The sequence below is a fragment of the Oncorhynchus masou genome, chromosome 13, assembly GCF_036934945.1.
Source record: "Oncorhynchus masou masou isolate Uvic2021 chromosome 13, UVic_Omas_1.1, whole genome shotgun sequence".
Classification (NCBI taxonomy): Eukaryota; Metazoa; Chordata; class Actinopteri; order Salmoniformes; family Salmonidae; genus Oncorhynchus; species Oncorhynchus masou.
In genome coordinates, this window is record NC_088224.1 from 23,967,564 (window position 1) to 23,992,059 (window position 24,496).

General features: G+C 45.4%; 1 protein-coding gene across 1 annotated transcript in view; it reads left to right on the forward strand.

Moving 5' to 3' along the window:
• LOC135553287 (uncharacterized) overlaps positions 1-24,496 on the forward strand; it is a 93,419-nt gene that overhangs the window by 50,288 nt on the left and 18,635 nt on the right. The window contains exons 32-43 of the mRNA XM_064985454.1: positions 666-770; positions 7,035-7,112; positions 15,236-15,293; positions 15,397-15,597; positions 15,710-15,840; positions 16,891-17,025; positions 18,818-18,869; positions 18,955-19,083; positions 19,235-19,362; positions 19,490-19,600; positions 20,600-20,657; positions 20,977-21,123. Coding sequence (XP_064841526.1) covers positions 666-770; positions 7,035-7,112; positions 15,236-15,293; positions 15,397-15,597; positions 15,710-15,840; positions 16,891-17,025; positions 18,818-18,869; positions 18,955-19,083; positions 19,235-19,362; positions 19,490-19,600; positions 20,600-20,657; positions 20,977-21,123 — 1,333 coding nt within the window. The remainder of the gene's footprint in view (positions 1-665; positions 771-7,034; positions 7,113-15,235; positions 15,294-15,396; positions 15,598-15,709; positions 15,841-16,890; positions 17,026-18,817; positions 18,870-18,954; positions 19,084-19,234; positions 19,363-19,489; positions 19,601-20,599; positions 20,658-20,976; positions 21,124-24,496) is intronic.

Consider the following 24,496-nt stretch of genomic DNA (forward strand, 5'->3'; position numbering starts at 1 on the left):
CTCCAACTCAATCATCAAGTTTGCGGACGACACAACAGTGGTAGGCTTGATTACCAACAACGACGAGACGGCCTACAGGGAGGAGGTGAGGTCCCTCGGAGTGTGGTAGGAAAATAACCTTACACTCAACGTCAACAAAACTAAGGAGATGATTGTGGACTTCAGGAAACAGCAGAGGGAACACCCCCTTACCCACATCGATGGAACAGTAGTGGAGAGGGTAGTAAGTTAAGTTCCTCGGCATACACATCACAGACAAACTGAATTGGTCCTCCCACACAGACAGCATCGTGAAGAAGGCGCAGCAGCGCCTCTTCAACCTCAGGAGGCTGAAGAAATTCGGCTTGTCACCAAAAGCACTCACAAACTTCTACAGATGCACAATCGAGAGCATTATATTTCAAAATGTTGCAGGAATCTTATCGGTTTCTAACTACAGAAACAATTTCAGAGCAACCTGAGATGGTGGTTGTCAATCCTCTTTCTTGTACTTTTGAGTTGGAATGACCCATGTGGTGCGAGTAAATACAATATATTGACTTATGTTACTGTGCATGAGTGTCAACATTAAAGTGTGTGTGTGTGGTCTGCCTGTGTAATGTGTGTGTTGTGTGGTCATGTAGCCTGCTTGAGTAACGTGTTTGTGCCCGTGTGTCCATTGACAGAGGTCGCTGAAGACAGTGGTTGTCCCCAAAGGGAACCAGCTCCATAAGAAGTTGAGGAGAGCTGCCTTGAAGCTGGAGAGGACCATGGGATATGGAGAGGCTGAGGTGTGTGTGTCCGTGCATGCGGGGGGGATGACGGAATATACAGTGCATTGGGAAAGTATTCAGACCCCTTCACTTTTTCCACATTTTGCCTTAAAATTGATTTAAATAAAAATAATACTCCTCATCAATCTACACAACAATACCCCATCATGACAAAATGAAAATTTTGCAAATGTATTTAAAAAAAAACAACAGATACCTTATTTACATAAGTATTCAGACCCTATCCTATGAGACTCGAAATTGAGCTCTGGTGTATCCTGTTTCCATTGATCATCCTTGAGATGTTTCTACAACTTGATTGGAGTCCACCTGTGGTAAATTCAATTGATTGGACATGGTTTGGAAGGGAAACATCTGTTTGCATAAGGTCCCACAGTTGACCGTGCATTTCAGAGCAAAACCAAGCCATGAGGTCTAAGGAATTGTTCATAGAGCTCCGAGACAGGATTGTGTCAAGGCACAAATCTGGGGAAGGGTACCAAAAAAATGTGTACAGCATTTGATGGTCCCCACAGTGGCCATCATCATTCTTAAATGGAAGAAGTTTGGAACCACCAAGACACTTCCTAAAGCTGGCTGCACTGCCAAACTGAGCAATCGGGGGACAAGGCCTTGGTCAGGGAGGTGACCAAAAACAATAGTGCGATTCACTGTAACCGAGCTCCAGAGTTCCTCTGTGGAGATAGTTGTCCTTCGGGAAGGTTCTCCCATTTTTGCAACACTCTACCAATCAGGCCTTTATGGTAGAGTGGCCAGACGGAAACCACTCCTCAGTAAAAGGCACATGACAGCCAACTTGGAGTTTGCCAAAAGGCACCTAAAGGACTCAGACCAAGAGAAAAAAGATTATCTGGTCTGATGAAACCAATATTGAACCCTTTGTCCTGAATGCCAAGTGTCACGTCTGAAGGAAACCAGGCACCGATCATCACCTGGCCAATAACATCCCAATAACGGTGAAACATGGTGGTGGCAGCATCATGCTGTGGGGATGTTTTTCAGTGGCAGGGACTGGGAGACGAATCAGGGTCGAGGGAAAGATGAATGGAGCAAAGTACGGAGAGATCCTTGAAAACCTGCTCAGGACTCAGACTGGGGAGAAGGTTCACCTTCCAACAGGACAACGACCCTAAGCACACAGCCAAGACAACACAGGAGTAGCTTGGGGACAAGTCTAAATGTCCGTGAGTGGCCCAGCCAGAGCCCAGACTTCAACCTGATCTAACATCTCTGGAGAGACCTGAAAATAGCTGTGCAAGCGACACTACCCATCCAACCTGACAGAGCTTGAGAGGATCTGCAGAGAAGAATGTGAGAAACTCCCCAAATACAGTAGTGTCAAGCTTGTAGCGTCATACCTTAGACGACACAAGGCTGTAATCGCTGCCAATGGTGCTTCAACAATGTACTGAGTAAAAAAAGCTTATGTACTTATGTATATGCAAGATTTATTTTTTTTGGGGTGGGGGGAATAATTTCCACGAACCTGTTTTTGCTTTGTCATTATGGGGTATTGTGTGTAGATTGAAGAGAAAAGCAAAATGTGGAAAAGCTGAAGGGGTCTGAATACTTTCCGAATGCACTAATATATATGTATGTACAGTTGAAGTCAGAATTTTACATACACCTAAGCCAAATACATTTAAAGTCAGTTTTTCACAAATCCTGACATTTAAACCTAGTAAAGAATTCCCTGTCTTAGGTCAGTTAGGATCACTGCTATTTATTTCAGCTTTTATTTCTTTCATCACATTCCCAGTGGGTCAGAAGTTTACATACACTCAATTAGTATTTGGTAGGATTGCCTTTAAATTGTTTAACTTGGGTAAAATGTTTCGGGTAGCCTTCCACAACTTTCCCACAATAAGTTGGGTGAATTTTGGCCCACTCCTCCTGACAGGGCTTGTTTAACTGAGTCAGGTTGTAGGCCTCCTTGCTCCCACATGCTTTTCAGTTCTGCCCACAAATTGTCTATGGGATTGAGGTCAGGGCTTTGTGATGGCCACTCCAATACATTGACTTTGTTGTCCTTAAGCCATTATGACCCAACTTTGGAAGTATGCTTGGAGTCATTGTCTATTTGGAAGACACATTTGCGACCAAGCTTTAACATCCTGACTAATGTCTTGAGATGTTGCTTCAATATATCCACATAATTTTCCTTCTCATGAAGCCATCTATTTCATGAAGTGCACCAGTCCCTCCTGCAGCAAAGCACCCTCACAACATGATGCCGCCACACCCGTGCTTCACGGTTGGGATGGTGTTCTTCGGCTTGCAAGCCTCCCCCTTTTTCCTCCAAACATAACAATGGTCATTGTGGCCAAACAGTTCTATTTTTGTTTCATCAGACCAGAGGACATTTCTCCAAAAAGTAAGATCTTTGTCCCCATGTGCAGTGGCAAACCGTAATTCTGTCTTTTTTACGATTTTGGAGCAGTGGCTTCTTCCTTGCTGAGCGGCCTTTCAGGTTATGTCTACATAGGACTAATTTTACTGTGGCTATAGATACTTTTGTACCTGTTTCTTCCAGCATCTTCACAAGGTCTTTTGCTGTTGATCTGGGATTGATTTGCACTTTTCGCACCAAAGTACGTTCATCTCTAGGAGACAGTACACATCTCCTTCCTGAGCAGTATGCCGGTTGCGTACTATTGTTTGTACAGATGAACGCGGTACCTTCAGGCGTTTTTAAATTGCTCCCAAGGATGAACCAGACTTGTGGAGGTCTGCAATTTTTTTTCTGAGGTCTTGGCTGATTTCTTTTGATTTTCCCATGATGTGAAGCAAAAGAGGCACTGAGTTTGAAGGTAGGCCTTGAAGTACATCCACAGATACACCTCCAATTGACTCAAAGGATGTCAATTAGCTTAACAGAATCCTCTAAAGCCACGACATCATTTTTTTCTGGAATTTTCCAAGCTGTTTAAAGGCACAGTCAACTTAGTGTATGTAAACTTCTGACCCACTGGAATTGTGATACAGTTAATTATAAGTGAAATAATCTGTCTGTAAACAATTGTTGGAAAAATTACTTGCGTCATGCACAAAGTAGATGTCCTGACCGACTTGCCAAAACCATAGTTTTTTAACAAGAAATTTGTGGAGTGGTTGAAAAACTAGTTTTTATGACTCCAACGTAAGTGTATGTAAACTTCCGACTTCAACTGTGTGTGTGTGTGTGTATGTATATGTGTGTATATACAGTGCCTTGCGAAAGTATTCGGCCCCCTTGAACTTTGCGACCTTTTGCCACATTTCAGGCTTTAAACATAAAGATATAAAACTGTATTTTTTTGTGAAGAATCAACAACAAGTGGGACAGAATCATGAAGTGCAACGACATTTATTGGATATTTCAAACTTTTTTAACAAATCAAAAACTGAAAAATTGGGAGTGCAAAATTATTCAGCCCCCTTAAGTTAATACTTTGTAGCGCCACCTTTTGCTGCGATTACAGCTGTAAGTCGCTTGGGGTATGTCTCTATCAGTTTTGCACATCGAGAGACTGACATTTTTTACCATTCCTCCTTGCAAAACAGCTCAAGCTCAGTGAGGTTGGATGGAGACCATTTGTGAACAGCAGTTTCCAGTTCTTTCCACAGATTCTCGATTGGATTCAGGTCTGGACTTTGACTTGGCCATTCTAACACCTGGATATATGTTTATTTTTGAACCATTCCATTGTAGATTTTGCTTTATGTTTTGGATCATTGTCTTGTTGGAAGACAAATCTCCGTCCCAGTCTCAGGTCTTTTGCAGACTCAATCAGGTTCTCTTCCAGAATGGTCTTGTATTTGGCTCCATCCATCTTCCTATCAATTTTAACCATCTTCCCTGTCCCTGCTGAAGAAAATTAGGCCCAAACCATGATGCTGCCACCACCATGTTTGACAGTGGGGGTGGTGCGTTCAGGGTGATGAGCGGTGTTGCTTTTACGCCAAACATAACGTTTTGCATTGTTGCCAAAAAGTTTAATTTTGGTTTCATCTGACCAGAGCACCTTCTTCCACATGTTTGGTGTGTCTCCCAGGTGGCTTGTGGCAAACTTTAAATGACACTTTTTATGGATATCTTTAAGAAATGTCTGTCTTCTTGCCACTCTTCCATAAAGGCCAGATTTGTGCAATATACGACTGATTGTTGTCCTATGGACAGAGTCTCCCACCTCAGCTGTAGATCTCTGCAGTTCATCCAGAGTGATCATGGGCCTCTTGGCTGCATCTCTGATCAGTATTCTCCTTGTATGAGCTGAAAGTTTAGAGGGACGGCCAGGTCTTGGTAGATTTGCAGTGGTCTGATACTCCTTCCATTTCAATATTATCGCTTGCACAGTGCTCCTTGGGATGTTTAAAGCTTGGGAAATCTTTTTGTATCCAAATCTGTCTTTAAACTTCTTCACAACAGTATCTCGGATCTGCCTGGTGTGTTCCTTGTTCTTCATGATGCTCTCTGCACTTTTAACGGACCTCTGAGACTATCACAGTGCAGGTGCATTTATACAGAGACTTGATTACACACAGGTGGATTGTATTTATCATCATTAGTCATTTAGGTCAACATTGGATCATTCAGAGATCCTCACTGAACTTCTGGAGAGAGTTTGCTGCACTAAAAGTAAAGGGGCTGAATAATTTTGCACGCCCAATTTTTCAGTTTTTGATTTGTTAAAAAAGTTTGAAATATCCAATAAATGTCGTTCCACTTCATGATTGTGTCCCACTTGTTGTTGATTCTTCACAAAAAAATACAGTTTTATATCTTTATGTTTGAAGCCTGAAATGTAGCAAAAGGTCGCAAAGTTCAAGGGGGCCGAATACTTTCGCAAGGCACTGTATTTGTGTGTGTGTGTATATATATTTGTGTGTGTGTGTATATATTTGTGTGTGTATATGTGTAGATGTGTATATGTGTGGAAATATATGTATGTACTGTGTTAACAACCCTCCAGGCGAGCTTCAATGCCATACAACTCGCCTTCCGTGGCCTCCAATTGCTCTTGAATACAAGTAAAACTAAATGCATGCTCTTCAACCGATCGCAGCCTGCACATGCCCGCCTGTCCAACATCAATACTCTGGACGGCTCTGACTTAGAAAATGTTGACAACTACAAATATCTAGGTGTCTGGTTATACTGTAAACTCTCCTTCCAGACTCACATCAAACATCTCTAATCCAAAGTTAAATCTAGAATTGGCTTCCTATTTTGCAACAAAGCATTCTTCACTCATGCTGCCAAAAAACTGACCATCCTACCAATCCTCGACTTCTGCGATGTCATTTACAAAATACCCTACTCAATAAATTAGATGCAGTCTATCACAGTGCCATCTGTTTTGTCATCAAAGCACCATATACTACCCACCACTGTGACTTGTACGCTCTTGTTGGCTGGCCCTCGCTTCATACTCGTCGCCAAACCCACTGGCTCCAGGTCATTTTCATGACCATGCTAGGTAAACTTTACCCCCTTATCTCAGCTTGCTGGTCACCATAGCAGCACCCACGTGTAGCACGCGCCCCAGCAGGTATTTCTCTCTGGTCACCCCCAAAACCAATTCTTCCTTTGGCCACCTCTCCTTCCAGTTCTCTGCTGCCAATGACTGGAACGAACTACAAAGATCTCTTAAACTGGAAACACTTATCTCCCTCACTAGCTTTAAGCACCAGCTGTCAGAGAAGCTCACAAATTACTGCACCTGTACATAGCACATCTATAATTTACCCCAAACTACCTCTTTCCCTACTGTATTTATTTATTTATTTTGCTCCTTTGCACCCCATTATTTCTATCTCTACTTTGCACATTCCTCCACTGCAAATCAACCATTCCAGTGTTTTACTTGCTATATTGTATTTACTTCGCCACCATGGCCTTTTTTTGCCTTTACCTCCCTTATCGCACCTCTCTTGCTCACATTGTATATAGACTTATTTTTCTACTGTATTATTGACTGTATGTTTGTTTTACTCCATGTGTAACTCTGTGTTGTTGTATGTGTCGAACTGCTTTGCTTTATCTTGACCAGGTCGCAATTGTAAATGAGAACTTGTTCTCAACTTGCCTACCTGGTTAAATAAAGGTGAAATAAATAAATAAAATATGTGTATGTGTATATGTATTGTGGCAAACCTCTTCAAGGTTAGGAGCGTTAGTTTGTGACAAAGTGGTAAACTGTCACCAAATCACCCAAGAATGAGAGTTCTTTCGAACAGGACAGTACCTGTGTGTTTGTTTCTCCGTCCTGGTCCACCCAGGCCGTAGGCGAGGTCAAGGATAGCAGGGTTCGGTACACGAATCGGGTTCTCGGTAGGTCCAGGTCCAAACGCCAACAGGTAAGTCCAAAACAGTCCAACTCATACACGGGAAATCCAGCCAATCTCTATTGTCTCTTTCTCTATTGTTCATAGATCCTTCCAGCACTCTCTTTTTCTCTTCCTGGTTTTTCTTGACCCTTTATCTGTGGGTTGGCTCCACCTTCTGAGGGTTCCCCTTGCTTCTGGGACTTGTAGTTTTGGTGGTCGGCCATTTTGTGATCTGTAGTTCTGACAGGGGTGGCCATTTTAGTGATCGGGCAGAGCCCGTTTATTAGTTCTGCTCTCACATATCTGCCATTTACCACTCGACCCCCTTCTTTGTCACACATCTCTCCCCCTAGATCCGACCCCCTAGGTCGGGCTACCGCAGCAAAATATGCGTGCATGCGGGATAACCCATCCACGTTTCCCATTTCCTTCCCTGCTCTGTGTTTCAAGTCAAAATGAAACGGTTGGAGACTCAAAAACCACCGCATCACCCGAGCGTTCTTCTCTTTAGCCCTATGCATCCAGGTGAGTGGGGCATGGTCACTGATGAGGGTGAAGTGGCGCCCCAGCAGGTAGTATTTCAGCCTTTCTAGAGCCCACTTTACTGCCAGCGCCTCTTTCTCAACGACTGAGTAGTTGGTTTCACGTGGTTCCAGCTTCCTGCTTAAAAACAGGATGGGGTGTTCCACCCCTTCTACCTCTTGGGATAGCACTGCTCCCAAGCCGACCTCTGAGGCATCCGTCTGAACCATAAACTCTCTCTCAAAGTCTGGTACCACCAGCACTGGATTACAGCAGAGAGCCTCCTGTAATGTCCTAAATGCTTTGGTGGCCCTTTCATCCCATTTGACCATATTTGGCCCTCTGGCTCTAGTCATGTCGGTAAGTGGGGCGGCCACTGTGGCATAACTTGGGATGAACTTCCGGTAGTAACCCGTCAGCCCTAGGAAGGCTCGAACCTGCTTCTTATTTACTGGTTTCGGCCATTCTCTAATTGCCTTCACCTTCTTATGTTGGGGTTTGATTAACCCTCTTCCCACAGTGTATCCCAGATACTCTGTTTCCTCTAACCCCACATAACACTTGGCAGGGTTTGCCGTGAGCCCTTCCTTTCTAAGGGCGTCTAACACTGCCTGTACCCGGGGTAAGTGGGATTCCCAATCTGGGCTGTAGATCCCCACGTCATCTAAATAAGCTGCAGCATATGCTTTGTGCGGTTTTAGGACTTTGTCCATGAGCCGTTGAAAGATGGCTGGGGCCCCCCGTGTAAGCCGAATGGCATGATGGTATTATTGAAACAAACCGTCAGGTGTTGCAAAGGCTGTCTTTTATTTGGCCCTGGGGGTCAGAGGAATTTGCCAGTACCCTTTTGTCAGATCAAGAGTCGTAATGTACCGAGCATTACCAATTTTCTCCAGTAGTTCATCCACTCGGGGCATGGGGTACGCATCAAACTTGGAGATTTCATTTACCTTCCAAAAGTCGTTACAGAACCGCAAAGACCCATTGGGCTTGGAGACCATCACAATTGAGCTAGACCACTCACTATGTGACTCTTCGATCACTCCAGCTGTCAACATTTTCTCCGCCTCTGCTCTAATCGCGGCCCGTCGAGCCTCGGGTACCCGATATGGCCTCATACTCACTTTTCTCCCTGGTAGGGAAACGATATCATGAGCCGTAACCTCAGTTCGGCCAGGTACCTCTGAAAACACATCTCTGTTCTTCTGGATCAGGGTCTTTACTTCCTGTACTTGTGCTGGGGACAGAGTGGGTGAGATATTTACTTTGGCTGTCTCCTGAGTGTGTGTGGGGTATGTGACCATTAGTGTTTCTGTCTCTCTCCATGATTTTAACAGATTTATGTGATAAATCTGTTCCTGGGGCCGTCGACCTGGCTGTCGGATCCGATAATTGACTTCTCCTATTCTCTCCAGTACTTCATATGGTCCTTTCCATGTGGCCAGTAGTTTACACTCTACCGTGGGGATCAGCACTAACACCTTATCTCCTGGTTGAAATTCCCTCAGGGTAGCCTGCCGGTTATAAGTGTGCCGCTGGTGCTCCTGTGCTTGTCTCATGTGCTCTCTGACGATGGGCATGACTGTGGCTATCCTGTCTTGCATTGCCGTGACGTGCTCTATGACACTAATATACGGGGTGGATTGGTGCTCCCAGGTTTCCCGGGCGATGTCTAAGATTCCCGGGGATGCCTCCCATATACCAGCTCAAAGGGAGAAAACCCCAGCGAGGCTTGAGGAACCTCTCTAATGGCAAACATCAGATACGGCAACATGCAATCCCAGTTCTTCCCATCCTTATCGATTACCTTCCTGAGCATTGACTTCAGGGTCCGGTTGAATCTCTCGACCAGCCCGTCCGTCTGAGGATGGTAAACCGATGTCCTCAACTGTTTCACCTGCCACAGTTTACAAAGGTCCGCCATAATTCGGGACATAAAGGGGTCCCTTGGTCGGTAAGGATCTCCTTTGGAACCCCTACCCTGGTGAACAAGAGCACTAATTCCTTTGCAATATTCTTGGAAGCCATCGTCCGAAGGGGAATGGCTTCTGGGTAGCGAGTGGCATAATCTAGAATGACCAGAATGTATTGGTGCCCTCTGGCGGATTTGGGTAGTGGGCCCACTAAATCCATCGCTATCCTCTTAAATTGTGTTTCGATTATGGGGAGTGGCACTAACGGGCTTCTAACAGCTGGTCGGGGAGCTGTTAACTGGCACTCCGGGCACTCTCCACAATGCCGAGCCACTTCAGCTTGAATTCCTGGCCAGTAAAACCTTCTTACAATCCGGTCTCGGGTTTTATCGATACCAAGGTGTCCACCCAGAATGTGCCCATGAGCTAGATCCAGTACTGTCCTCCGGTACCGAGTGGGAACCAACAACTGTTCCACAACATCAACCCCTATTTTCGAGACTCTGTACACCAAACCCTTTTTCATGATGAAGTGGGGAAAACTATTGGGCATCATACCAACATTTATGGGAGTACCATCTACGACCTGCACATCTGCTCTGGCTTGCTGCAGGGTTGGATCCTGGTTTTGGGACGTCCCAAAATTAGTCAAGGAACCTGCCAGGTCTGCGGGTTCTAGATCGTCGTCCTCTGGATTCAGACCGACCCCAGCCCCACTAGTACCGGGCTGTTCGTTATCAGCGAGGTTTGCCACTTCATCCTCCTCCACCCCTACTAGCACTTGTGATGTTGTCCCCTGGGAGACCTCTTTTCCTGGCTTTGGTTGAAGGCCCCATGCTTCTTCCTGCTTGGTCAGGGTTGTTGGCTTCTCAAATATGCCATTCTTGTGGCCTAACTTCGCAAAGTTAGGAAAGTCTCTACCCAATATTACATCATATGGCATCTTTGGGACCACACCGACCTCATAATCCAGCAGACCGTCCTCTGTTTGTATGCTCACTAAGGCCGTGGGTTACAGACGGGTATCCCCATGAATGCATGTAACACTGATATCCTGTCTTGTATCCAGTTTATGATTCGGCACTAGGCTTGCAACGACCAGGGTTAGCATACTGCCGGAATCCAGCAGTGCTTCAACCTCTTTCCCTTCAACCTTCACCCTGCACATATGTTTGTTTCTTGATCTTTCAAGTACAGTGGTTACAACAGGACATGCATACCGTATATCATCTTCATTTTCACCGAGGTTACATTGCATTGGCTCTTCTTTAATGGGGCAGTAGGCTGCAGTATGTCCTGGTTGATTACAATTGTAACAGATAATAGGGGTTCGGGGGGGAGACCCCCTCGACACCCAGTCCCGGTTTCCGTTTTTTCCCTTAGTGTCTCGGCCTGATTCTGATTCTTTCCTCATGGCCCCACGCTGCTCTCTTCCCCCTCTATATGCTGGGACAGCCTTACCCTGTCCGCTGGTTTGCCCATGCCTGGGGAACGGGAATCTTTCCTCCTGTGCCTGCTCAGCTGTTCCTGCCATACAATACCGTTCAACCAGGCCCACGAGATGGTCGGCGGAAAGTACCTCGTTCTGGCCAACCCATCATCTCACTTCTTGGGGTAGACCTCGCTGAAACTGGTTGAGTACGATGGTCTCGACGATCTCGGCGGATGACCGGGTCTCTGGTCACAACCATTTCCGTGCCAGGTGAATCAAGTCGAACATCTGTGTTCGTGGGGGTTGTCCCGGTCGGTAGGACCACTAGTGGAAGCGGTGTCCCCTCACGGATTCGGTCACTTCCAGTCTAGTCAGGATCTCTCCCTTTAGTTTATCGTAATCCTGTGCATCTTTCAACTCCAGGTCGAAATACGCTTTTTGAGCGTCCCCTGCCAAGTATGGTGCCAGAAGCCCTGCCCATTCTTCTTTTGGTCACTTCTCCCTCTCTGCCGTCCTTTCGAAGGTGGTAAGATATGCTTCCACATCATCCTGCGCTGTAATTTTTTGAAGAAAATGATTGGCCCTCCTCTGGGTGTTTGCAGCTGGTAATTGAGCCCCAATTTGGTCCGCTAGAACCTTTAGGCCTTCTCTTAACTCACGGGTGTTTCTCTCTTGCTCTTCTCTGAGCAGCTGGTTGGTGTGGTGCTGGACATGTAACGTGTCCTGATACATTCGCTTTGCATCCTGATGAGCTATTTGTTGAGCTCTAGTTGCCTCTTGTTGGGCGGCCGCCGCTTGTAACAGGGCCTGTATGGCTCCCTCCATACTCATTTTCCTGAGAAACTGTCCTAACCAACAAAGCCACAAAAAAAACCTGACTCCCCTTTGGAGTGCTAACTGAACATTTTTCTTTTTCTTCTACCTAACCAGTGGTATGGTTAGTCCATGTCAGCATCCTCCACCACGTGTGGCAAACCTCTTCAAGGTTAGGAGCGTTTGTCACAAACTAAGTGGTAAACTGTCACCAAATCACCCAAGAATGAGAGTTCTTTCGAACAGGACAGTACCTGTGTGTTTGTTTCTCCGTCCTGGTCCACCCAGGCCGTAGGCGAGGTCAAGGATAGCAGGGTTCGGTACACGAATCGGGTTCTCGGTAGGTCCAGGTCCAAACGCCAACAAGTAAGTCCAAAACAGTCCAACTCATACATGGGAAATCCAGCCAATCTCTATTGTCTCTTTCTCTATTGTTCATAGATCCTTCCAGCACTCTCTTTTTCTCTTCCTGGTTTTTCTTGACCCTTTATCTGTGGGTTGGCTCCACCTTCTGAGGGTTCCCCTTGCTTCTGGGACTTGTAGTTTTGGTGGTCGGCCATTTTGTGATCTGTAGTTCTGACAGGGGTGGCCATTTTAGTGATCGGGCAGAGCCCGTTTATTAGTTCTGCTCTCACATATCTGCCATTTACCACTCGACCCCCTTCTTTGCCACAGTATGTGTGTGTGTGTGTGTGTGTGTGTGTGTATGTATATATTTATATGTATGTATGTACACTGCTCAAAAAATAAAGGGAACACTAAAATAACGCATCCTAGACCTGAATGAATGAAATATTCTTATTAAATACTTTTTTCTTTACATAGTTGAATGTGCTGACAACAAAATCACACACAAATTATCAATGGAAAACAAATTTATCAACCCATGGAGGTCTGGATTTGGAGTCACACTCAAAATTAAAGTGGAAAACCACACTACAGGCTGATCCAACTTTGATGTAATGTCCTTAAAAAAAGTTAAAATGAGGCTCAGTAGTGTGTGTGTGGCCTCCACGTGTCTGTATGACCTCCCTATAACACCTGGGCATGCTCCTGATGAGGTGGCGGATGGTCTCCTGAGGGATCTCCTTCCAGACCTGGACTAAAGCATCCGTCAACTCCTGGACAGTCTGTGGTGCAACGTGGTGTTGGTGGATGGAGCGAGACATGATGTGCTCAATTGGATTCAGGTCTGGGGTACGGGCGTGCCAGTCCATAGCATCAATGCCTTCCTCTTGCAGGAACGCTCACACACTCCAGTCACATGAGGTCTAGCATTGTCTTGCATTAGGAGGAACCCAGGGCCAACCGCACCAGCATATGGTCTCACAAGGGGTCTGAGGATCTCATCTCTGTACCTAATGGCAGTCAGGCTACCTCTGGCGAGCACATGGAGGGCTGTGCAACCGCCCAAAGAAATGCCACCCCACACCATGACTGACCCACCACCAAACCGGTCATGCTGGAGGATGTTGCAGGCAGCAGAACATTCTCCACGGCGTCTCCAGACTCTGTCACGTCTGTCACGTGCTCAGTGTGAACCTGCTTTCATCTGTGAAGAGCACAGGGCGCCAGTGGCGAAATTGCCAATCTTGGTGTTCTCTGGCAAATGCCAAACGTCCTGCACCGTGTTGGGCTGTAAGCACATCCCCCACCTGTGGACATCGGGCCCTCATACCACCCTCATGGAGTCTGTTTCTGACCGTTTGAGCAGACAAATGCACATTTGTGGCCTGCTGGAGGTCATTTTGCAGAGCTCTGGCAGTGCTCCTCCTTGCACAAAGGCGGAGGTAGCGGTCCTGCTGCTGGGTTGTTGGCCTCCTCCACGTCTCCTGATGTACTGGCCTGTCTCCTGGTAGCGCCTCCATGCTCTGGACACTACCCTGACAGACACAGCAAACCTTCTTGCCACAGCTCACATTGATGTGCCATCCTGGATGAGCTGCACTACCTGAGCCACTCCGTCTCATGCTACCACTAGAGTGAAAGCACCGCCAGCATTCAAAAGTGACCAAAACATCAGCCAGGAAGCATAGGAACTGAGAAGTGGTCTGTGGTCCCCACCTGCAGAAGCACTCCTTTATTGGGGGTGTCTTGCTAATTTCCTATCATTTCCACCTGTTGTCTATTCCATTTGCGTGATTGTGTGATTTACTTGGAGTTACATTATGATGTTTAAGTGTTCACTTTATTTTTTTGAGCAGTATGTATATATATATATATATACACACACACACACACACGTGTGTTTTTCTGCTCATAATTTCCTACATTTTGATAGACAACTTCCGTCATTTTATTTTGCTCTAGAACACTAATAAACCCTTGCTCACTAGAATGTCAGAAATCAATAGAATGAATGAGAAAATGCAATAACAAAAAAATGTCAAAATTATTTTACTTGCAAGATGTCCAAATTATATCAGTTTGACCGGTGGTAAGGAAATAGAAAGCTGTGAAAATGACCCAACGTGTTTCTGATAAGATTTCAGTTTGAATGATTATTTAATGTGGATGAAATACTATCATCTTTTATGATGCTGATCAAGATAGCACTTCTACAGACGGTATATAACTGAGCATTCACATTATTTCACGATGCTGAAAGGAACTCCTGTTCCTGAGTTAAAATGTTGCCTACATTGTAGCATTTTAAAATGTTAAGATTATGTGAGTGGTTATAGACCTACAGTCAGTATGCAGATTTCAGTTTCCATTTAACCCATCTGAACAGTAGGCTACAGTTCCCTTAACATGCCATAGGCCTATTTGAAGTCCCTGTCTTGTATAGCGCCTCACAATCATCACGCATCACACTATCATTCTTCTTTACAACTTCACCAAATCTTCCTCAAACATGACTTTTCTGGCCCTTCTCTTTATTTTCATTGCTCCTTTCACAGCTTTTCTCTTATTGAATTAAACTCCGACATGGTCCTTTTTGCCTCCGTGGATTGACGTAAACTTTTTCTGCCCGTTCCCAAAAGCCTTTGGTGATTAGCATGTAGGCTATTTGGCGTGTACACAGTTAGGCCCTAAAGCGTAGGCTTATGCACTAAACACACACTAATTTCTCATCAAAAGGTAACTATGAAATGCACATTAAATAATAATACACTCAGGTAGCCTAGTGGTTAAGAGTGTTGGGCAGTAACTGAAAGGTTGCTGGTTTGAACCCCTGAGCTGACTTGGTGACAAATCTGTCAATGTGCCCTTGAGCAAGGCACTTAACCCTAATTGCTTAAACCTAAGTCTCTGGAGAAGAGCGTCTGCTAAATGACAAAAATGTAAATTATACATTTATGGATTTCTTAAGGAATTGTTTTCTGCTTATTCAACCCGCCCTTTATCCATACAATATTTAATGACCCTAAAACCGCCCACCCCACGGGTTATGAGTCAACCCGTGCATCACTAATGTGTGTGCATGTGTGTGTTGGCGCTTACCTGTCTTTGTGTGTGTGTGTGTGTAGGTAACGGAGTTGGATGCACACACTTACAATTTTGTTGCAGAAAGATCCTTTGCCATTGGTGAGTCAATAATAATGTTACTGGGACTTTTTATAACTATTTGCCTATAACTACTGTGTGAATAATTTAATATTTTCAACCGTGTGTTGGTTCGTCTCTCCAGGCCTGAACATTGTAATGAAGGTCATAAATGGTGACCCTTCACCTGACCCCCGACTGTTGGTCAGCCCTAAACCCCCTGACCCCTCACCCCAGGTCAGCCCTGACCCCTCACTCCAGGTGTCAGAGGTTAGCAACCCCACCATGACCTCTACAGCTCTGTGGTCCTACCTGAATGCCTCCACCAGGACACAGCCTGTCATCGGTAAGTGTGTGTTATTGTTTAATGTGCACTTCATAGTTAACTTTTGATGAGAAATTAGTATCTGTGTTTCTCATCTCTTTGCCTCCCTCCTCTCTCTCCCCCTCTCCTCCAGGTGTCAGTATGTTGACAGAGTTGCCAGACAGACATGGTGACTACTTCCTCTGCCGCTGCTGTTCTCACAGGATGTTTACGTCATCCCTCATTGGACACCTAATCTCTGCTCGACACCGCTACCATTACATAGTGGGTTACAGACTGCACACACACTACATAAACGCACATGCACACACACACACTACATACACACGCACACACACACACAACATTATGTCCAGACCTGGGTCAAATACACTATATATACTAAAGTATGTGGACAACCCTTCATGGATGGGATGGATTCGGACAGTTCAGCCACACCCGTTGCTGACCATGTTTATAAAATCAAGCACACCGCCATGCAATCTCCATAGACAAACATTGGCAGTAGAATGTCCTTACTCAGTGACTTTCAACGTGGCACCATCCTAGGATGCCACCTTCCTAACAAGTCAGTTCATAAAATTTCTGCCCTGCTCGAGCTGCCCCAGTCAAATGCAAGTGCTGTTATTGTGAAGTGGAAACGTCTAGGAGCAGCAACAACTCATCCGTGTAGTGGTAGGCAACACAAGCTCACAGAACGGGACAGACGAGTGCTGAAGGTGCGTAGCGCGTAAAAATCGTCTGTCCTCAGTTGCAACACTCACTACTGACGATTGATTCTGTGCTTCCAACTTTGTGGCAACAGTTTGGGGAAGGCTCTTTCCTGTTTCAGCATGATAATGCCAACTTTGCACAAAGCGAGGTCCATACAGAAATGGTTTGTTGAGATCAGTGTGGAGAACTTTACTGGCCTGCGCAGAACCCTGACCTCAACCCCACCGAAAACCTTTGGGATGAATTGGAACGCCGACTGCAAACCAGGCCTTATCGCCAAACATCAGTGCCTGACCTCACTAACGCTCTTGTGGCTGAATGGTAGCAAGTCTTTGCAGAAATGTTCCAACATCTAGGGGAAAGCCTTCATATAAGAGTGGAGGCTGTTATAGCAGCAAAGGGGGGACCAAATCCATAATAATGCCCATCATTTTGGAATGAGATGTTCCACGAGCAGGTGTCCACATACCTTTGGTCATGTAGTGTACTTTCAAAGACTGGAGCTGATTTCTGACCCAGGTCTGATTTGTGTTTCATGTTCAAGCTCAATACATACTGAACTCAGTAAGTGACATTTCCCACTGGACTGTGTTGTCATAGAAACTAGTGTACCCTGAGCTGGCTGCTGATTGGCCAGTGAGCCCAGAGCTGACGGTGAAGGCGGGGCCTCTTCATGAGGAGCTCAGAGTGAGAGCTGCAGAACTGGAGGCACAGGAGGGACTAGGACAGCTCACGGTAATAATAACCTATAATCATCTAATCAATATCTGTTTGATCACTGCCCTTATCAATACACTGAACTGAAAACACCAAAGGGAACGGGACAACCCACGATAAAATATAACTATAATCATCTAATTGTAGGGTTCTGAGTCTTGACGGTTTTTAAGATATTGAGGACAACAAACACTTGAATAGAATTTTAGATTTTAATAAAGCTGAGAAGCATACAAACAATACACATCAATAAAACCAAACAGCAGTGTATATAGGAAAGTCTGCCTCCCTGCATCCTGTGGAATCTATGCATAAACAATCATAAATCTCGATGGACCAACCAAATGTAAATGAATACCAGATGTTTCTTGCCGTATTGGGGGAAGGGGGTCAGTCATTCTAACTTTGAGGTTCCCCCAGATAACAACTTGGACCGTAACGTATGGTGGTTTAACAGGCTCACAAGGCCTTGCAGTTACATTGCAAAGGGCCCTAGGGTCTTTAGGGTTGACTGGTGTGCCTCTAACATACTGGGTAACCCACAAGGATTTCAAGGTACTTCTGGTGTGTAAACTGCATTATGGTTAAAACATACTTTTTATTATTATTTATTTTTTACAGACTATATGGTTTAAACAGACTGTATGGTTAAAGGGCCAATCCATAGCTGAAACAGTAACGAAGTGGTTCACCGCACCAATGTTTTGGTAAAAAGCTGAGGGGTGGCGCTTGAGAAATGTACCCACTCTCAAATTCATAGACAAGGACTGACCATCCAAGATATCAAAAGTTATGGTTTTAATCATGTTTGTTTACTTTATTTTGCTTAAAAACATTGGAGTACGTGCTAACCAGACCGCTCACGCATGTTGATATTGTCCACCTACACCAGATGTGATCAGGATACACAGGTTGAAATATCAAAATTAACTCTGAACCAACTACATTCATTTGGGAACAGGTCAAAAAGCATAAAGCATTAAACATTTATGGACATTTAGCTAGCTAGCTTGCTGATTCTAGCAAATTTGTCCTGGGATATAATCATTGGGTTGTTATTTGACCTGAAATGCACAAGGTTCACTACTTCAACAATTAATCCACAGATAAAAAGGTAAACCTCGTTAGTTTCTAGTAATATCTCCTCTTTCAGGCTTTTTCTTCTTCTTCTGAGTTTATATGGCGGTTCGCAACCAACTTTAAGGTGCATTACCACCACCAACTGGACTGGAGTGTGGACCTCAGTTCATCGTTCAATCACCCACGTGGGTATATGCTCCTAAAAACCAATGAGGAGATGGGAGAGGCAAGACTTGCAGCGCGTCAAGCGTCACAAATAGAATCAAATTCTATTTTAGCACCTGGCTATGCAGATGCTCATTGACGCGCACGGACAGTGTAGGTGTAATTATTGAATAACATTTGTGTACATTTATTTTGTGACATCTATTTTGTGACGCGAGCAGTGTGGGCAGCATGTTAGAGTTTTGGTTCTGATGGGTACAGCAGGTGTTCATGAGGTGTTTATGAGTTCTAATTCTTCAAGAATCAATATCATTAATTTTTAAGTCCAAAAATGGATGTAGTGTAGCAACTGCAGATTGCTCATTTAACAGACTATATGGTTAAAACCCTTAAATCAATATCTGTCTGATCACTGTCCTCAATACACTGAACTGGAGACACAGGAGGGAACAGGACAACCCACAGCAAACTCCTCCATCAAATAATGAATTAGTCAACCAATCAATCTCTCAATAAACCAATCAATCAAAAGTACATCATTCATATGATCTGTTCTGTTATGAAGGTGGTAAAGAGAGAACCTGCTGCTGGAGACACAACCACTACCAATACTGAAGGTAAGACGCACGCACACAAACACACACATGCACACACAAACATACACACACTTACCTCCTATGAATGGTTTTGTGTGTGTTTCAGAGACTGCCCAGCAGAGCCAGAACGGCTCACCTCCTCTCACTGTGAAAGAGGAACCGGTTGACTCCACAGTACCGTCCCAGCCCCCTAGAGGAGAAAAGAGGAACAAGAGGAGGAGCAACCCTGTGGTTGGTCAGTATTCCTGTTATCAAGGCTGCCGTTGGTTGGTTCATCAGTCTCTCAGTTTGGACAGTATCTCAAGTTTGGACCGTAATACTATTTTGAAGTGACCTGTGCGTGGGTGTTGATATATGTGTGCGTGTGTGTGTGTGTGTGTGTGTAGGTGTGAACTTCCTGGTCCAGGTGTCCCACAGGAGAAGGAAACAGTACTACTGTCAGCTATGTTCTGTCAGGATGAAACACGCTATTGCTGATCACATGACCAGCCTCAGCCACCGACACAACTATGTGGTGCGTGTGTTTTTAAGTCTTATCTTTTTATTTAGTAAGGTGTGCATCATTACAGGGATATCAATCAATAACTATTTATTTGGGGGATGTTTGACATGCATTAAATTCCGCTTGTTGTCTTTTGTAGAAGTTGAAGTACCCTGGTTGGACCTCCAGCCCGGTAGAGATGGAGAAGAAGCTGTTCAAAATGGCCGTTCACCTGGAGAAGGTCGACAGAGACGCAGGAATGGGCATGCAGGTCAACACGCACACTGAAAGTTTACAATTGTCAGGGTGGAAGTTGTCTGTGCTTCGTTCGTTGGGGCCTGCTTCTTGCATCAGTCAGGTTGTCTCTGTGTCACAAAGCATGATGAACCCTGTTGACTGTTGCGTACTGTTACGGGAAAATTGTGTCCCTCTTTCCTGTAAATTAAACTCAAACTATTTTAGGCCCCACAGACACACACAAACTCACACTAGCACCAAACACACGCTCTACTAGCACCAAACGCACACGCTCTGCTAGCACCAAACTCACACGCTTTACTAGCACCAAACTCACACGCTCTGCTAGCACAAAACTCACACGCTCTGCTAGCACAAAACTCACACGCTCTGCTAGCACAAAACTCACATGCTCTGCTAGCACCAAACGCACACGCTCTGCTAGCACCAAACTCACACGCTTTACTAGCACCAAACTCACACGCTCTGCTAGCACCCCAAACTCACATGCTCTACTAGCACCAAACTCATACGAGCACCAAACTCACACACTTTACTAATACCAAACTCACACGGTCTACAAACTCACACGCTCTACTAGCACACCAAACTCACACGCTCTACTAGCGCACCAAACTCACACGCTCTACTAGCGCACCAAACTCACACGCTCTACTAGCGCACCAAACTCACACGCTCTACTAGCGCACCAAACTCACACGCTCTACTAGCGCACCAAACTCACACGCTCTACTAGCTAGCACCAAACTCACACGCTCTACTAGCGCACCAAACTCACACGCTCTACTAGCGCACCAAACTCACACGCTCTACTAGCGCACCAAACTCACATGCTCTACTAGCGCACCAAACTCACACGCTCTACTAGCGCACCAAACTCACATGCTCTACTAGCGCACCAAACTCATATTGCACCAAACTCACACTAGCACCAAACTCACACGCTCGACCAGGACCAAACTCACACTAGCTCCAAACTCACATTTGCTGATGTTCTCTCTCTGTGTAACAGAAGGTAGAAGTGGAAGCTGATGAGTACAAAGAGCTGTTGTCCTTTCCTGTGGAGGAAGGTAAGCTTGGACAGAGGAAAAATCCACCCATTTTGAATATTATATTGTTTTTTGTGCATTTCTGGGCGACGTATCGGTTTGAGGGGTCATGTTTTCATATGTATCTGGGCTATTGCCTTTCAAGCAGGCAGAAATACAGCCGGTATGACAAGTTGTATTTCTGCCTGCGTGAACTGCAATAGCTCAGATACACATGAAATGACCCCAGGAATCGATAGGACATCGCTCAGAGATGAACAAAATAACATTCTAAATGGGTTAATCTTTCTTTTAATTACTGTGGTTGATATATGGTTGTTATTGTGGTCTTGATCCACAGGTGTCGGTAAACTGCAAGCCATCATCAGACGGCAACAAGAGCCATGTGATCTGAGACACACAGCTCCCTCGACCAATCACAACCCAGAGGATCTGAGACAGACAGCTCCCTTGTCCAATCCCGATGCAGCCCAATGTCCAGCACAAGGTAAGTATAAGCCATCTGGGGCTAGAGTTTCAGCAGAACGCGTAATATCTGACTCCTTAGAGGAGAAACTGAGGTCAATCACCTGAAGTTATATTCCTGTTGTTGAAACTGTTCTTTAGCTGAAACTGTTGTACTGAAACTGTGGGGAGCAGCACTAGGGTGTGTGGGTGTTGGCATGAAATACATAAAGGAGAACCAACCAGTAGAATCACAGCCCCTTTATTCTCTACGAATCGTGCCGAGAACATAAAAGTGGGTTCACAGATTCTGGTGTCAACTTTTGTTGTGACTTGATTTAAATTAATCTGATGACTGTTAGTGGCGCGGGGACTTTAATGCAGGCAAACTTAAATCAGTTTTACCAAATTTTTACCAGCATGTCACATGCAACCAGAGAAAAAAACCTTTACTTTACCTTTACTCCACACACAGAGATGCATACAAAGCTCTCCACCGCCCTCCATTTGACAAATCTGACCATAATTCTATCCTCCTGATTCCTGCTTACAAGCAAAAACTAAAGCAGGAAGTACCAGTGACTCGCTCAATAGGGAAGTGATCAGATGACTCGGATGCTACACTACATGACTGTTTTACTAGCACAGACTGGAATATGTTCCGGGATTCATCCAATGGCATTGAGGAGTACACTACCTCACTCATCGGCTTCATCAATAAGTGCATCGACGACGTCACCCCCACAATGACTGTACGTATATATCCCATGGATTACAGGCAACATCCGCACCGAGCTAAAGGCTAGAACTGCCGCTTTCAAGGAGCGCTTAGAAAAAATCCCGCTATGCCCTCCGACAAACCATCAAACAAGCAAAGCGTCAATACAGGATTAAGATTGAATCCTACTACACCGGCTCTGATGCTTGTCAGATGTGGCAGGGCTTGAAAACTAGTACAGACTACAAAGGAAAACCCACACGTGAGCTGCCCAATGACGTGTGCAACCAGACAAGCTAAAAGCCTTTTATGCTCGCTTCAAGGAAAGCAACACTGAAGCATGTACGAGAGCACCAGCTGTCCTAGATGACTGTGTGATAATGCTCTTGGTAGCTTAGCAGATGTGAACAAAACCTTTAAACAGGTCAACATTCACAAAGCTGCTGGGCCAGATGGATTACCAGGACGTGTACTCAAAGCATGCCCGGACCAACTGGCAAGTGTCTTCACTGACATTTTCAACATCTCCCTGGCCGAGTCTGTAATATCTACATGTTTCAAGCAGACCACCATAGTCCCCGTGCCCAAGGATGCGAAGGTAACCTGCCTAAGTGATTACCGCCCCTTGGCACTCACGTCGGTAGCCATGAAGTGCATTGAAAGGCTGGTCATGGCTCACATCAACAGCATCCTCCCGGACACCCTAGACCCATTCCAATTCAAATACTGCCCCAACAGATCCACAGATGATGCAATCTCAATCGCACTCAACACTGCCCTTTCTCACCTGGACAAAAGGAACACCTATGTGAGAATGCTGTTCATTGACTACAGCTCAGCGTTCAACACCATTGTGCCCACAAAGCTCATCGCTAAGCTAAGGACTCTGGGACTTAACACCTCCCTCTGGATCCTGGACTTCCTGACGGGCCGTCCCCAGGTGGTAAGAGTAGGCAACAACACGCTGATCCTTAACACTAGAGCCCCTCAGGGGTGTGTACTTACTCCCCTCCTGTATTCCTTGTTCACCCACAACTGTGTAGCCAAACATGACTCGAACACCATCGTAAAGTTTGCTCATGACACGATAGTGGTAGGCCTGATCACCGACAACAATGAGACGGCCTATAGGGAGAAGATCATAGAACTGGGCAGTGTGGTGCAAGGACAACAACCTCTCCCTCAATGTGAGCAAGACTAAGGAGCTGCTCGTGGACTACAGGAAAAGGCGGGCCGAACAGGCCCTCATTAACATTGACGGGGCTGTAGTTGAGTGGGTGTCCACATCATCAACGAACTGTCATGGTCCAAACATACCAAGACAGTAGTGAAGAGGGTACGACAAAACCTTTTCCCCCTCGGGAGACTGAAAAGATTTGGCATGGGTCTCAAGATCCTCAAAAGGTTCTAGAGCTACACCATCGAGAGCGTCCTGACCGGTTGCATCACCGCCTGGTATGGCAACTGCTCGGCATCTGACCGTAGGGTACTACAGAGGGTAGTGCGGACAGCCCAGTATATCACCGGGGCCAAGCTTCCTGCCATCCAGGACCTATATAATAGGCGGTGTCAGAGGAAAGCCCATGAAATTGTGAGACTCCAGTCACCCAAGTTGTAGACTGTTTTCTCTGCTACTGCACGGAAAGTGTAACCAGAGCGCCAAGTCTAGGACCAAGAGGCTCCTTCTACACCCAAGCTATAAGACTGCTGAACAATTAATAAAATCGCCATCAGACAATTTTACATTGACCCCCCCGCCCCTCCCCCCCCACCTGCTTTTTGTACACTAGTGCTACTTGCTGTTTATTATCTATGCAAGTCACTTCACCCCCACCTACATGTACAAATTACCTAACCTGTACCCCCGCACACTGACTCTGTACCAGTGCCCCCTGTATATCACCTCAATATTGTTATTCTTATTGTGTTACTTTTTTTCAACTTGGTAAATATTTCCTTAACTCTTCTTGAACTGCACTGTTGGTCAAGGGCTTGTAAGTAAGCATTTCACTGAAAGTCTACACTTGTTGTATTCAGCGCATGTGACAAATAACATTTGGCCCAGCGTCGTCCGGGTTAGGGGTGGATTTGGCCGGCAGGGATGTTCCAGTCCCATCGCGCACTAGCGACTCCTGTAGCGGGCCAGGCACAATGCACGCTGACACGGTCGCCAGGTGTACGGTGTTTCCTCTGACACATTGGTGCGGCTGGCTTCCGGGTTAAGTGGCCGTTGTGTCAAGAAGCAGTGTGGCTTGGCTGAGTCGTGAGGTACGGATCTCAAACTTCGCATCTCCCGAGTCCATACGGGAGTTGCAGCGATGGAGCAGGACTGTAAAAAGGGGTTAATTAAAACAAACCATGTTTAATTGTTACCTGATTTAGGGTCTTCAAGAACCCAAACCTTTGCTCGTCATTCAGTACTCCATAAATTAATTGAATTATTTATTTACTAACTAAATAAATAAATAATAACACAGATTACACATACACACGTACATGCGACTAAAGTCCCTAGTGGACGGACCACATATGACTGCCTATTTCGCAGAGATGGAGAAAGGAGTTGGGGAAAATAGAGAGCGAGGGAAAATGGGACATTTATCATGGATACATACGAGGACTGTCTTCACGTTAATCATATACCTTGCACACGAACCACCGCCCGTTTTGGAATTAGAAGCAATCAATGTATTTACGC